General features: G+C 41.3%; 1 protein-coding gene across 2 annotated transcripts in view; it reads right to left on the bottom strand.

Moving 5' to 3' along the window:
- Window positions 1–13434, bottom strand: part of MTHFD1 (methylenetetrahydrofolate dehydrogenase, cyclohydrolase and formyltetrahydrofolate synthetase 1) — a 58763-nt gene that overhangs the window by 44402 nt on the left and 927 nt on the right. The window contains exons 2-3 of one of the 2 annotated variants that reach the window (XM_045821998.1): window positions 8929–9053; window positions 1838–1922 (exon numbers count right to left, since the gene is read on the bottom strand). In XM_045821998.1, the coding sequence (XP_045677954.1) occupies window positions 1838–1922; window positions 8929–8975 (132 nt within the window). In that variant the 5' untranslated portion in view covers window positions 8976–9053. The remainder of the gene's footprint in view (window positions 1–1837; window positions 1923–8928; window positions 9054–13434) is intronic. The other variant, XM_045821999.1, reaches the window with a different exon arrangement.

Genomic DNA, 13434 nt, shown 5'->3' with positions numbered 1-13434 from the left:
GTGACTTGGTAGGAATCAAGACAATGGTATCAAATCATACTCTTCCCGAGGGTACCCTTCACTGCCATACACGCTCAGTAAAAAACAGATGACGGTTTCACTTAGAAGAGCCCTGGGTGAGGCAGTGAACACTGTTCATGTTATTAAACCCCGACCCCTGAGTATGTGTCTTTTTAACACTGTGTGTAAGAAACTGGGAAGCACTTCCGCTGCATGCGAAAGTATGCTGGCTGTCACCAGAAAAAAGCAGTTGCGCTTTTTTGCCTTGCAAGCTAAGCTAGCTGTATTTTTAAATGTGCAGCACCATCTTTATTTGAAAGAACAACTGACAAACAATATTATTCAGCTTTGACTATCTGGCAATATTTTCTCAACAGTGGAAAGTTAGCTGGCTCTTCAAGTAAAATAACTAACTGTATTTATTGCCCACTAATAAAATTTGAGTTTTCAAGCAAAAATCAGAATTTTTAATCCACTCCTGTGTGCTTGAAAATGTCTCAAAAATTAAAGTCTTTTTTGAAGAGTATGTTGGTAATATTAATGATTATGATTTTTTATACCACATCATAAAATACATTAACATTTGGAATATCTGCATAATTCAGTGAACCATTATTTTCCAAATGAGGAATGAAGGACATAAAAAACCATGCGTGGGGACATATCCTTTCAAACTGCAACACAGACTCTGAGGCAACAAAGTATGAAAGTTCAAAGATACAGTTTTAGATTCCACACTGCGAGTAACCTTTAAAAACTTACACTGAGTGCTGGTGTAGCATTCAAGAAAAATATTCACAATGATCTGGAAAGACTTTTTTTTAAAATCCTCACCCGAGGACATTTTTTCTTTTTCTTTTCTTTTTTAAAGAGAGGAGGAGAGAGAAGAAAGGAGAGAGAGGAACATCAATGCAAGAGAGAAGCACCGCACCAACTGGCTATCTCCCATACACACCTGGACTGGGAACCACACATGCCCTGAATGAGAATCGAACCCACGGCCCTATGACTGCAGGACCACACTCCAACCAACTGAGTCACACAGACCAGAGCTGGAAAGGCTTTTTAAAAGCCCTGGCTGGGTAGCTCTGTTGACAAGAGTATCATCCCAATAAGCCAAGTTTGTGGGTTTGATAACTGTTCAGGGCACATACAAGAATCGACCAACGAATGCATCAATAAATGGAACAATGAATGGAAGTTTTTCTATCTCTCAAATCAATTAAGTAAATTTTAAAAAGTTTAAAAAGCCTTCCCTTTTACAACTATACATCTGTGTGAGGCAGATTTTCTCCATGTATTGCACCACACTAGCACACAGCAAGAAGCTGAGTGCAGATGCAGATGCAGACGGGAATCCAGCTGCCTTCTCCCCTCTTCTCACTCAATTTTCTTATCTAAGTTACTTCCTCATAAAAGCGTTACTTATGTTAACATAACAATTTTACTACTGGCACTTTTACATGTATAAATATTTTTAAGCTTCTTAGTTTTAATTTCTAATGCAGTAAATATCAATGGATAAATCCATATGAACAAAATCTCCTTAAGGCCTTACATTTTTTAAAGCATGAATGGATCCTAAGACAAAAACTTCAAGAGGCACTGACTAGGGGAAGAACACCCACAGGGAATAGAAGAGGACCAGGATAAGCCAACATTCAGAAGCTGAGCTGAAGAGGAACCAGCAAGGAAAAACTGCAAAGGTGTGAGGTTTCACAGAAACCAACATAAATAAATAAATAAATGATGGGAAGAGACAGAACTGCTTGTTGTCTTAAGTGCTACTGAGAGGATGGGTAAGGTGGGTATTAGTGGAAATACACTATCATAATACCTGTAATATTGCCAGGCCTGGTGTGAAACCAGGTACTCGCTCCTTTATCTCAGTGACCTGGTTCTTCAGTCGCTGCTTTATTTGCCTAGGGAAAATGGAAAGGTTGTAGTCAACACAATGTTTCAAGTACAAAAAGTGATGTGGATTATTAGATATATTTCTCTTAAATTAAAAACACCTCCACTGACAGTCATTGTCTGGTATAACATGTACTACTGCCCGTCCATGTTCCAGGCTTCAGGCAGACAAGGACCTTTTCTAACCCCCACCGACACTGTCTGGGCCAGCGTGTATGGGGGCAGTTACTTTAAAACCTGTTAGCTGATGGCATTTGAAGTCATACAGTGAACAAATGAAAACTTGGCCCCACACTTCTGGGAGGCTGCTAATCCTCATCTTTTTGATCGTTTCCACTCTCCAAGTGCAATATGAAAAAACATTTTGCAGGAAGGAACTTGAGCTCACACCCACTCATCCTACCCTAGTATGATAATCACAGGGTATCCACATAAGGCTGAATGATAATAAATCCCACTCCAAATTCATTATAAATTTACAAATTATATTCTAACTTACAAAAGAATTTAACACAAGGTTAAAAGTATGAGGTGTTGTAAAACAATGATAAATCAACTTATCACTACAATTTCTCAACAATACAACAGGATATCAAGTTTACTAATTATATCCATAAATAAATATTCAGAATAGTCCTTGCCCAGTTATGACTCAGTCACGAACACAAACGGGATCTGTCTCTTTTGAAGGATTAGTTTTTCATTTGCCTTTCTTCACCTTTACCACACTTGACATACAAATACTGCACACATGGACACTTGCAAGCATGACCTCACTCATTCATTTGGTTACTCCCTTTTCCACTTCAGCACACTTTACAAACTGGCATAAAAAGGAATAGGAGTCACAAGAAATAGATGATTTGGATTAGCCTAGTAAATGTTAAGAATGTTGGATGATATAAGAAATCATACCTAAGACTAAGACCTCAGCCCTGGCTGGCGTAGCTCAGTGGATTGAGCGTGGGCTGCAAACCAAAGGGTTGCAGGTTCGATTCCCAGTCAGGGCATATGCCTGGGTTGCAGGCCAGGTCCCTAGGGCGGGCCATGTGAGAAGCAACCACACAATGATGTTTCTCTCTCTCTCTTTCTCCCTTCCTTTCCCTCCCTAAAAATAAATAAAATCTTTAAAAAAAGACTAAGACTTCAAAATTTTATTTCTAGCCAGTGACTATTTTATAAGTCAATATCCTATACAATAATAGAGGTCAAAAGAAGATTGAATAGACCATTGGATGTCCTTTTACTGGGGTTTCACCTGAACAGAGGCCACAAAATTCTGCTTTGACACAAAAGAACAAGAAATAGTGGGAACTGTCAGGTTTTCACTCAACTGATATTGAAATTCATCAGCAATTCCAGCTTTAACTGTTCTCCTGCATGACAATCAGGTGTGGTGGCGGGGTAGTGGCAGAAAGCCCTTCCCAGGGACCAAGTTTCCAACTCCACTCTCTTCTTCCTCCAGCCATTATATTCACACAAAGTGCTGGGCAAAGATTTCTACCTGTTCTCCTTAACCCTCCCTGACCCAAACAAAATCCATGAGGGAAAAACAAAACAAACCCCAACCATTCTTAGCACAATAACAAGAACCAACAGTGAAAACAGATGAGCGCATGAGAGCCTCTCAATAACCCTGAGAGGTGGGCAAGAGAAAAGAAACTTTCTTCTTCTCGTTCGCAGTTGTAGACAGAAGCTCTAAGCAGGTATAAGGCTTTCCTAGGGCCAACCCAATTACTAGTGGAAAGAACAGCCCTGAGCGGGAGAATGAGGTCAGGCAGACTGAACCTGAAAGCGATGAGAAGCCTTTAGAAGCTTTTGAACAGGGCTGACATGATCAGACTTACATTTTTAAAGGGCATGGTGAGTAACTATTCTGCAGACTGTAGAGGGAAAGGTGAGAATCAGGGACACCAGTCAGGTGTCACAGCAATCACAAAAGCCCAGGCCTGGGTGATGGTAGCATGGATTATGGTACCAATGTGGGCTGGCAAGAAGCGGTTGGATTCTAGACATAGGAACTTGAATCACAGAGAAAACGCCAGAACTACAGATGACTCTGAGGGGTTGGGGTTGTGAAATGCAGCTGGAAAGACTGACGACTACAAATATTTTAAGGCAAAGAGCAGGATCCATGCTGAGACGTACATTTATTTATCAAATCTTACACAAATTCTAGAATAAGTATTTGAGAACTGAAGAAGAAAGTCTAGGGAAAATTAAAAATAATACTTACACCCAGCAGGTAGCAAGCTGCAGGAACCCAGTGCTACAAGGTGGTATAGGTGGAAAATGTGTCAGCCCAGGAGGAGATCAAAGAACAAAATGTTCTGTATTTTGTATGGAAAAATGTAAATGGGTCTCAGTTTGCAATTTCTTTTTCTTAAAAAGGTTAAAGCTTGAGATCAGTTATACTGACTTCTTTAAACTTCTCCTTCTAAGAAGCAGGATTGTTTTCGAAGCTGCATTAGCAGGGATATTCTTCCAACTAGAAAGATTTATTTAAAAGCTAACATTTAGGTCTTGTTATGAGACATGACCAGAATAGCAATGAGGCATTTAAAAATGCACACAAACCACAATCAGCAAGAACTAACTAGACAGCCCAGAACTCTCAAGCAACAAGTGGAAAGTTTTCAGCTCTGGTAAGAACACACGCACACGCGCACGCACACACACACACATGCAACACAACCATATACACACAAGACAGTTGTTAATTAGGTTTCCATAAGTCCCTTAAAAAAGTCTTCCCTGCCTTAATTTTCGGGTGGGCCAGTAACTGAAGAATCCTAAAACAAAAATTGGAATAAAGAAAGCCAAATCTCAGGTATGGCTGAAGAAACTATAAAATAGGACCATGAAGAGAAAAGTTAACATTCCCTCATCTGTCTTCATGTTGGGGTCACAGAGCTGTGATAAATTAAATGGTGGAAAGTGCCTTAATTTTTATAGTTCATTACTGTAAGAAAACTCAAATGCTATAATAAAAGAACTTCCTAATCACTAAAACCTCCTAAATTAACAGAAACATCCTTGAGTTGCAGATGCCTCCCATTTCTATCCACGGCCCATGAGCTACACACCATCCTCGTGAAGATTCTGGGGACAAGGCGAGGCAGAAATAGGCACTTGGAGAAACAGCCCTGAGCCCTGAATAGAACTACATGTGCTGAAATCACATGTCTCCATCAACATTCTCTAAAACCTAAGGGAAGACAACATATTTTGGGCTCAATGCAGGAGACATCAGTATCAGAGTGCCTGCCAATGAATGCAGTAAGACAAATAAATCATTAAAATTTCTCTGGTCATGACAGACAGTAGAATAGTCACAGTGGATTCAATATGAACAGACACCAATGCAGTTTTAACAAAGTTACTACCGGCATCTAGTGGCCAGATGGCAGGGCTGCAACTCAATATCTTACCATGCAAAGGACACCCCCCTCACAACAAAGAATTTTCCAGCCCAAATGTTAATAAGTGCCCAAGGCTGAGAAACCCTGTTATTGGCCCATAAAACACAAGTTGGGGGTTATCTTTTGTACGGGGCAAAAGTCAAAGTGGGAACCATTTATCTCAACCTGTCAATATGTGTTGGAATCTATATGGACAGGAGTCCATTACTATCTGTTTTCTCCAAGTTCGCATTTCCTAAACACAGCTGTTTAGGAAAGAGCCTGCTTAATCAAAGTCAAAGGTGCCCATCTGTGTGGAATCACAGCTCCTCCAAAGAGTCCTAGTCAGAGGACCCCGAACCCTCCTCAACAGCTGCCCAAATCTCTTTTGCCCAAAGTCTTGCACAATTATTCCTGAAAGTCCAGTACAAATCCCAACTCATTCTGTTTAACATGACGGCTCATTTTCAAAATCTGAACATTTTGTGACAGAGAAAAAAAGCATTCCTAAAATATAACTTAACAAGGACATCTGGACAGAAGCTATAGGTAGAAAAAGAAGGCAGTAAAGGATGTCTAGCTACATGGCTGAGAAAGCTACACGGAAATAAGGCTCTGCCTGAGTGAACAAACACTGAATCCTGTGTTTGGAGGAGTAATCCTCCAGTGATTCTCACAAGGTCCACAGAGCTCGCCTTTGGTAAGCGATCAGGGAAAAACCAGGAACGTTCACCTTCAACAAGAACACAAATTTCTTGTTTTCCACCCCCAAGGTAGAGATTATTGTCATGAGATTTTAACAATGCAGTGCAATAGAAATGTCTTACTTTATGTGCTTTATTTTCATTTTGTTCATTTATTTTATTTGATTTGTTCATTATAGCTTTTATACTATTAAAATATTTCACATTTTCTGCAAAACTTAACATGCAGTTTCTTGTAAAAACAATTGAGATCACCAGGTGTTCCAAGAAATACCTGTATTTCACATTCCTATTCAGCAAAGTCAAATTAAAAGTCTAAATTACTTTCCTGTTAAATGGGTTACTTTCACTGATATGTAATAAAATAGCAAAAGATACTATATCAGTATGCAGAATAATCAAAACTAGTATCAGTACTTTCCTTAAGTTTAAGTATAAAATATATAAAATACTAATTATTATAATTGTCCTGGCCAGGTGTCTCAGTTGGTTACGGCGTCATCCCGTCATCCCATACACAAAAAGGTTGTGAGTGTGATCACTGGCCCCTGGTCAGGGTGTGTACGGGAGGCAACCGATGGATGTTTCTCACTCACATCAATATTTCCTTCTTTCTCTCTCTGCCCCTTCCTCTCTTTCTAAGATCAATGGATATGTCCTCAGGTAAGGATTTAAAAAAAACAAATCTGTAAACCCAACAAAACATATAACTAGATTTGGCCTCTAGGCCATTAATCGGTGCCCTTCAGCTGACAGGAAGAAAATGAAACACAGATGTTCTCAAGGATGAGTACCTGTCAGTGAGGGCCCAACACCAGAATGAGCCTCGCCATTTCAGGACCACCTAACCACAGATTTGGCCACTGGGGTGGCATATGGCCCCAAGCCCCAAGCAGGCCCCTGGATCACCACCCAAGGGGAAAGGGGAAGAATGTGGAAGACTGGGGATCTCCACTTGGAAGGAAAGAGCAAGCCAAGAGCTCTTATCTGAGAAAAGCCTCACAAAGGCCTGGTCTTTCTTGCTTTTAGAAGCAAGTAAAGGAAAATCTTGGGTAGAAGAGGCTTAGGTCTAAAAGGCTGCTTACTAAATAAGTAGGAACTATTACTTCGGCACCAAAATCCAAATGAAAGATCACGTATCATGTGAAGTCATACAAGGCAGTGAAGATAAATTCATGACAGGCTCTGAAAAAAACCCTCACAAAAACGTTCTCTATTTCCTGATACTCATGCAGCACCGGCAAACCCAAGGCTGTACCTCACCTGCTCAGGTTGAGGGGAAGAACTTTTCATCAAGGAAAAAAACAAAACAAAACGCTGAGCTAACAAAGCAGGAAGGTTTGACCTGACCCCAACCAGTCAAAACTGGACTATAACCTTGAAAATGACTTTCCAGTTGGTTCATTCATCTCCTAACAGGGAGAGCCAAACTCACTGGATCACACTTTGAAATTACCTTCAGCAAGCAAGTGACAAGTCCTTGTGAGGAAGGAAACTACAATGTCAAGTCTCTACCACTAACTAGCCTTGTAATTCTTGTTCAAGGCACTTTACTTCTGGCTACAGTTTCATTAACTGCACAGCGGAGGGAGGTGTGGCCTGGGTGGCTGAGGAATCCAGACTGTTAACCAACCACTCCTGTAAGGTCGAAGATTTACAGAGCGCCGGGAGCTACCTTTCGGGAAATTACCAAAGGGAGCCAACTGCACAGTGCAGGGGCGCTGAGGGCTTTTTGTGCTACGGATCCAACGTCAGAGGATACAGTCCTAAACACAGGAGCACACAGGCTTGTTCACAGACCTTAATACACAATTAATCCTCTTGGCAACATCAGGAGGTCAACACTGTTACTATCATCCCCACATTGTGAAAGAGGAAAGTAAGGCTGACTATACTGCTCAGGACCACACAAGGCCCAGAGTCAATCCGGGGAAAGGGGAGCCTTTTCCCTAAGCTCCAGAGAGGCGCCTCCAGGACAGGCCAGGCGGACCTCCTTTCTTCCAGAGGATTCTTCATGCTAATGGGGATAACATAGAGGACCACACATCCCTGCTCAAAGGCCCACCGTCCAAATCCCAAACTGCCTGATCCCTACCCTCCTGATAGACGAAGACATTTATTCTCAGACCATATTTTTAGTTAGGATTTCAGCTGGTGCTACAGCCACAGTAGATGGCTCCCAGCTCTGGGCTCTGCCACACCCCAGCTAAAGCACTCCCAACAGCCTGGCTGGGCGGCCTCTTTAAGACCTAGCAGAAGGTCCCACCTCTCAGGGACTCCCAGCCACTCTCCTGCGCAGGTTCCCCAAGTGAAGCCAACTTTGACATCCAAGGTTCCATGTCACTTCTGAAAGGCCTGCACTTTGGAGCTCTTCACAGGCGAATCTTTTTAAGCACAAAAAGGCCTACAGGTATTTCATCTATAGAACAAAATAAAAAGCTTAGCAACACTCAGTAGCCCTTCACTGTGATAAGCAAATTCTTTATATGAAAATAGTTCTGGCCCTGCAGCAAAACATATAGCCATGGGTTCATTTTTATCTTTGATCAGTAGGATGAATTCTAATTCTAAGGTTCAAGATTATAAATCCGCTACCAAAGACACAGCCTGTGATAAACACAAATATCACATGTTTATCCAACAAGTATTTTCCAAGCACCTGTTTATTAAAATCTTCTACGTGCATTGGGCTGTGCTAAATGCTTTACAAGTAATAACTCATTCAATTTTAACAACCTTATGAATTAGGTGCCATGCTACTCCAACATACACGTGAGGAAACTAAGGCACAAAGAGCCAAACTAAGTCACCCAGTGGTCCACGGAGGAGGGAGCAGCACTGTGTCTGGCTCTGGGGATCCCACCCACAGGAAGCTCACAAACGGGTCCAGCCTGCTCCACTCAACTCACAAAAACTCTGAGCACCTTCTCCCAGTGGCCTTCCCGCAGCAAACCATCTGTTTCTTTACAGCTGGTCCTTCCAGATAAAAGACTGAAGAAAAATGCCATCAATGGAGAGGAGAGAGCAGACTCAACTGTAGCAAAGAGAAGGGAAGGTAAAACAAATCACACAAAATTTAGTAGGCCTCACTATGAAAAGTACACTCATAAGCACTGCAGTCTCTAGTTTAAAAACCAAATCAGAGTCGTTTTTCTAACACTGTCTGATGTACACCCCTTTGTATAATCTCACTAGAGACGCCGCCCTTAAACCAGGGTGGGCTCTCACCATCCGTGTCAATTCACCTTACTCAATTGCTCCACTCAGAATCGGCTTCCCGGAGCCATCACTGTTGGGTCATCACTTGGGGTCATCACTGTTGACCCCAAGACAGTGGCTTAATAATTAATGAGGTCACAGTTCATGGCACAGGCTGTGCTTTGGGTCAAGAATCCTCTTCCCCATTATGTTCACAGGCTCATGACCTGACCTTCAAATCTTCGCCTGCAAATTGCTTATTTACAATGAGTATGAGCTTTGCTCCCATATTTAAAACTGCAACTCCAGTGTCCCAGAAATCTCTGTCCCTCTTCTCTACTCTGGTTTTCTCTTTCATACTTCCTACCCCCTCACAGTCTTTTTTACCTTTTTTATTGTCTACTCTACCCATTGGTATACAAGCTACATGAGGGTATGGATGTGGGATGTTTTGTTCACTGGTACAGTCTCATGGCTTTGAAGAGTGCCTGGCATGCAGGAGGCACACAGATACTTGTTCAGTAAGTGAGTATCCAAAAAAGACACACACTTGTACTTGACTCTGATTCTCAGACCTCCCTTAATTATCCAATTCAGGCTGCAACCTTGGAACTCTGCTTTAGGGAGGAACAGGGATTGTTCTCCCAAAGGGGGACAATCTGACAACTAGATCCAGCATTCTGATATTCTCAGAGAAGGAATCAAGAGTGATGGCTTTGTCTAGTCTTAGCTACAAGGGAGCACAATGCAAGTAAACAAAGCTTAAGGATGGCCTTTTAGCAGAGTGGGAAGCAAGGCAGTGAGAAGAATGCTGTAAAGGAAGAAGATCACTTTATGAAAGTCCTTTAATTGGGGCAAAGTGGTAAGTGCCCAAAACAAAGTAAACACCAGGCACCCTGTGAAGACCTCGGACCTCACTGAGCCTCTGCCATTAACCAGCCTAGTAACCTATGGCCAAATACCATCACATTTCTTTCCTCAACTACTCCTTAACTGCAGGATGGGATATGGGGAGTAGATATGATTTTGAAGAAACTCTGACTGTGGAACTCTTGACCCACCTACCTTTTCTCCCTCCAAGGAAGAGATTTTACAATTCAAACACTGTACCAGGGAAGAAACTGCCCAGGGCACTTGAATACATGCAAATCTGTCCCCAAGACTCAACGATTGGTGGCAAGCAGGGAAGCTGACCTGCAAACTTAGAAATGAGGGACCCCTTCCCCAGATTCCAGGATCCCTGGCTACAATTTAAGAAGTTCACTTACCTGTCCTCAAGAATATCCTTGGAGAAGGTATAGAGGGCAATGGAAAAAAATACAATTAAAAAATAAAAAAATACTCCTAAACTAAAAAAAGAAAGAAAAGAATATCCTTGGCCTGGCAAAAAAGGAAAGGTGGGGACACCCTGCCCACAGCCTCCACCTGTAGTCCAACCTACTCAAGGTGTAAAAAGCACATTCCTGTTTAGGCTTCCCCTAGAGTCAGCTGCCTGCTGCAGCCTCAGCACAAGGAGCTGGGGACTGCACTACCCCATGAGCCAGGCAAGCTGTCTCCCCCCTGCAGAGCTCCCTCTCTCTGAGGAACTGTAAGTACAACCGGCTCCCTAAGTCAAGCTCTCCATGAAAGTTGAGGTGCCAAGTTGTGGCAGTTTCTGAAGGAGCCATTTCATAAGTATATTAAAGAAAAATCTTCTGTAAGCACAAAGAGGCCTTAGTCTAAATGCTCCTTTATAAACTGTTAGTAGGAACTGATCGCTCAACCACAGGGCTAGGTAAAAGGTTAGCTATGTTCATTAACTCCGAGCATGCTGGGAGACACCTTTCCAGTACCTGAAACAGTCTTCTACAGAAAATGCTTTCAATACCTTTGGCCAAATCACTGCCATACTGTTCTTCAATGATGAGCACTGGACTTAGAGTTAAGGCTTTACATAAGTCATTCTCAACCTTCAAAGTGCATTAGAGTTACAGAATGAGCTCTCATAAGGTTTTTAAAATACTGAGTCCAATGGCTTATTGCTAGCAATTCCAATTAAATCAGTCTGGTGTGAGCACCAAGCATTGATACTTTTCAAAAGCTCCTAATGAGTGCCACTTAGTAAAACTACAATGGAAAAGACGCCATATCTATTAAAGCTAATAATACGTATGTCCTATTACTCCACAATTCTACTCTTAGATATGGAACTAACAGAAACACATGTGCATTATATGTTCAACCAAGAGATATGTAAAAGAATGCCCATAGCAAAACTATTCATAATCACAAAAACTAGGAATCCAAACCATGGATGAGTAGCAGCACATTCATATAGAACACAATACAGCCATGAGAGTAAACTGACTACAACTACGTGCAACATGGAATCATCACAGAAACACCATGTTGCCACAGAAGACTGTATACTGTGTGATGTCATTTCTATAAAATTCAAAAACAGGTGACACTAGAAGTCGGTATAGTGATTACCTTTATGGGGTGGGGACTGGATGAGAGAGAGATGGGTGTCAATGTTATTTCTTATCTGGTGCTAGTTACACAGGTTTGTGAAAACAAAATAAAAAGAATTAACAAAAAACAGCTCCCTAAGAGATTTTTAATGTACAGCTAACGTTGAGAGCCATTGAAATAGATCTCAAGGCAGTTATCACTGTCAAAGATAATAAATCAATTATCCACATATAAATTAATTATGGTTGCCCTTGAACGACAGGAGGGTTTGGGGTACTGCCTCCCACACTGTCATATATACAAGTATAACTTCTGACTCCCCCAAAATCTAACTACAGTAGTCTCTCAGTATCCAAGGGGAATTGGTTCTAGGATCCCTCGCTCCCCATGTGGCTTTCAAAATCCAAGGATGCTCAAGTGCCTTACATGTAATGGCCTAGAACAGCGCAGTCGGCCCTCTGCACCTGCAGTCTCCAACTGTATATTGGAAATACTGTTTTCGATCTGTAATTGGTTGAGTCCAGGGATGCAAAACTCGGGGAACACAGAGAGCTGACCATATCTTTATTGAAAAAACTCTACATATATAAGTAGACCTGCGCATTTCAAACACTTATTGCTCAAGGGTCAGCTGTGATTACTAAATCATTAATATAGCTCATACATATCAAACACTTATTATGTGCCAGGAACAACTATAAGTGCTCTTCAGTTAATAACTCATTTAATTCTCCAAACAACTCAATGGCCTAGATAATAACTTTATTTTACATTTGAGGAAATTTGGGCACAGGAATGGATATAAGTTAATTTGCTTTAAGCCCCACAACTAATACGTACTGAAAGAAGGGTTATAGCTGTTTACAGAAATAGACGCAAACAAAGCAATGCAGGTATTTGCCTTATGGAGCTTACAAACATATTTAACTTGCTTTCCACTCAATCGAAACATATGCACCTATTTTCAGTAGGCTGCCAAGAAGTAAAACTAAATTATCTCTTCACAACCCAGTCTTTCCAAAAGGAAGCTTTCATCAAGAAAAAGCCACTAGTTTTGCTCATTAGATTACACATATAAGTGAGATCATATGGTATTGGTCTTTCTCTGACTGGCTTATTTTACTTAGCATAATAGTTTCCAGGTCTATCCATGCATGCTGTTGTGAAGGGTGTGAGGTTTTCTCACAGTCATGTAGTATAAAGGTACCAAAGCTTTGTTATCCACTCAGAAGAGACTGGCCAAAAAACGTATATACGAAGCCCATGGAAACAGACAACAACGTGGTGAAGGCTGGGGAAGGGGGGCAGGAGTTGGGTGGAGGAGGGCAAAGAGAGGGGAAAATGAGGGCCATGTTGTAATAGTGTCAACAATTAAAAAAAGAAAACACTAGTAAGGTGAGTAGGTTTGAATATAAACAAACACAAAGTGAAGGTCAAACAAAAACAAGGCAATTCAACAAACTACATGTTGGAAAGCAATCAGATATAAGTATTGTGAGTTCTAGTGTAAAAGCTTGAGGTTTCTCCTCACTAATGTGAACGAGTTACCACAATCTAATTTATATGTCACTTTCTTTTCCTTCCAGGAAACAATTATTTTGTCCTAGGTGGGTTGCACCACCAATGACTCAAAAACCTCTTACAAAATTAGGAGTTCATAGGATAATTACTGTTGCCAACTATAGTAGTTACAAAATAACTGGTGAGGTTCAAGGTCCCAAGAGCAACCTGCAGAAGGGTATAGCAAAAATAGGTTTACAGTT

The sequence above is a fragment of the Phyllostomus hastatus genome, unplaced genomic scaffold, assembly GCF_019186645.2.
Source record: "Phyllostomus hastatus isolate PE091 unplaced genomic scaffold, TTU_PhHast_1.1 phas_scaffold_501, whole genome shotgun sequence".
Taxonomy (NCBI): Eukaryota; Metazoa; Chordata; class Mammalia; order Chiroptera; family Phyllostomidae; genus Phyllostomus; species Phyllostomus hastatus.
Note: the sequence above shows the minus strand (reverse complement) of the source record. Positions and strands in the feature narration are given on the sequence as shown.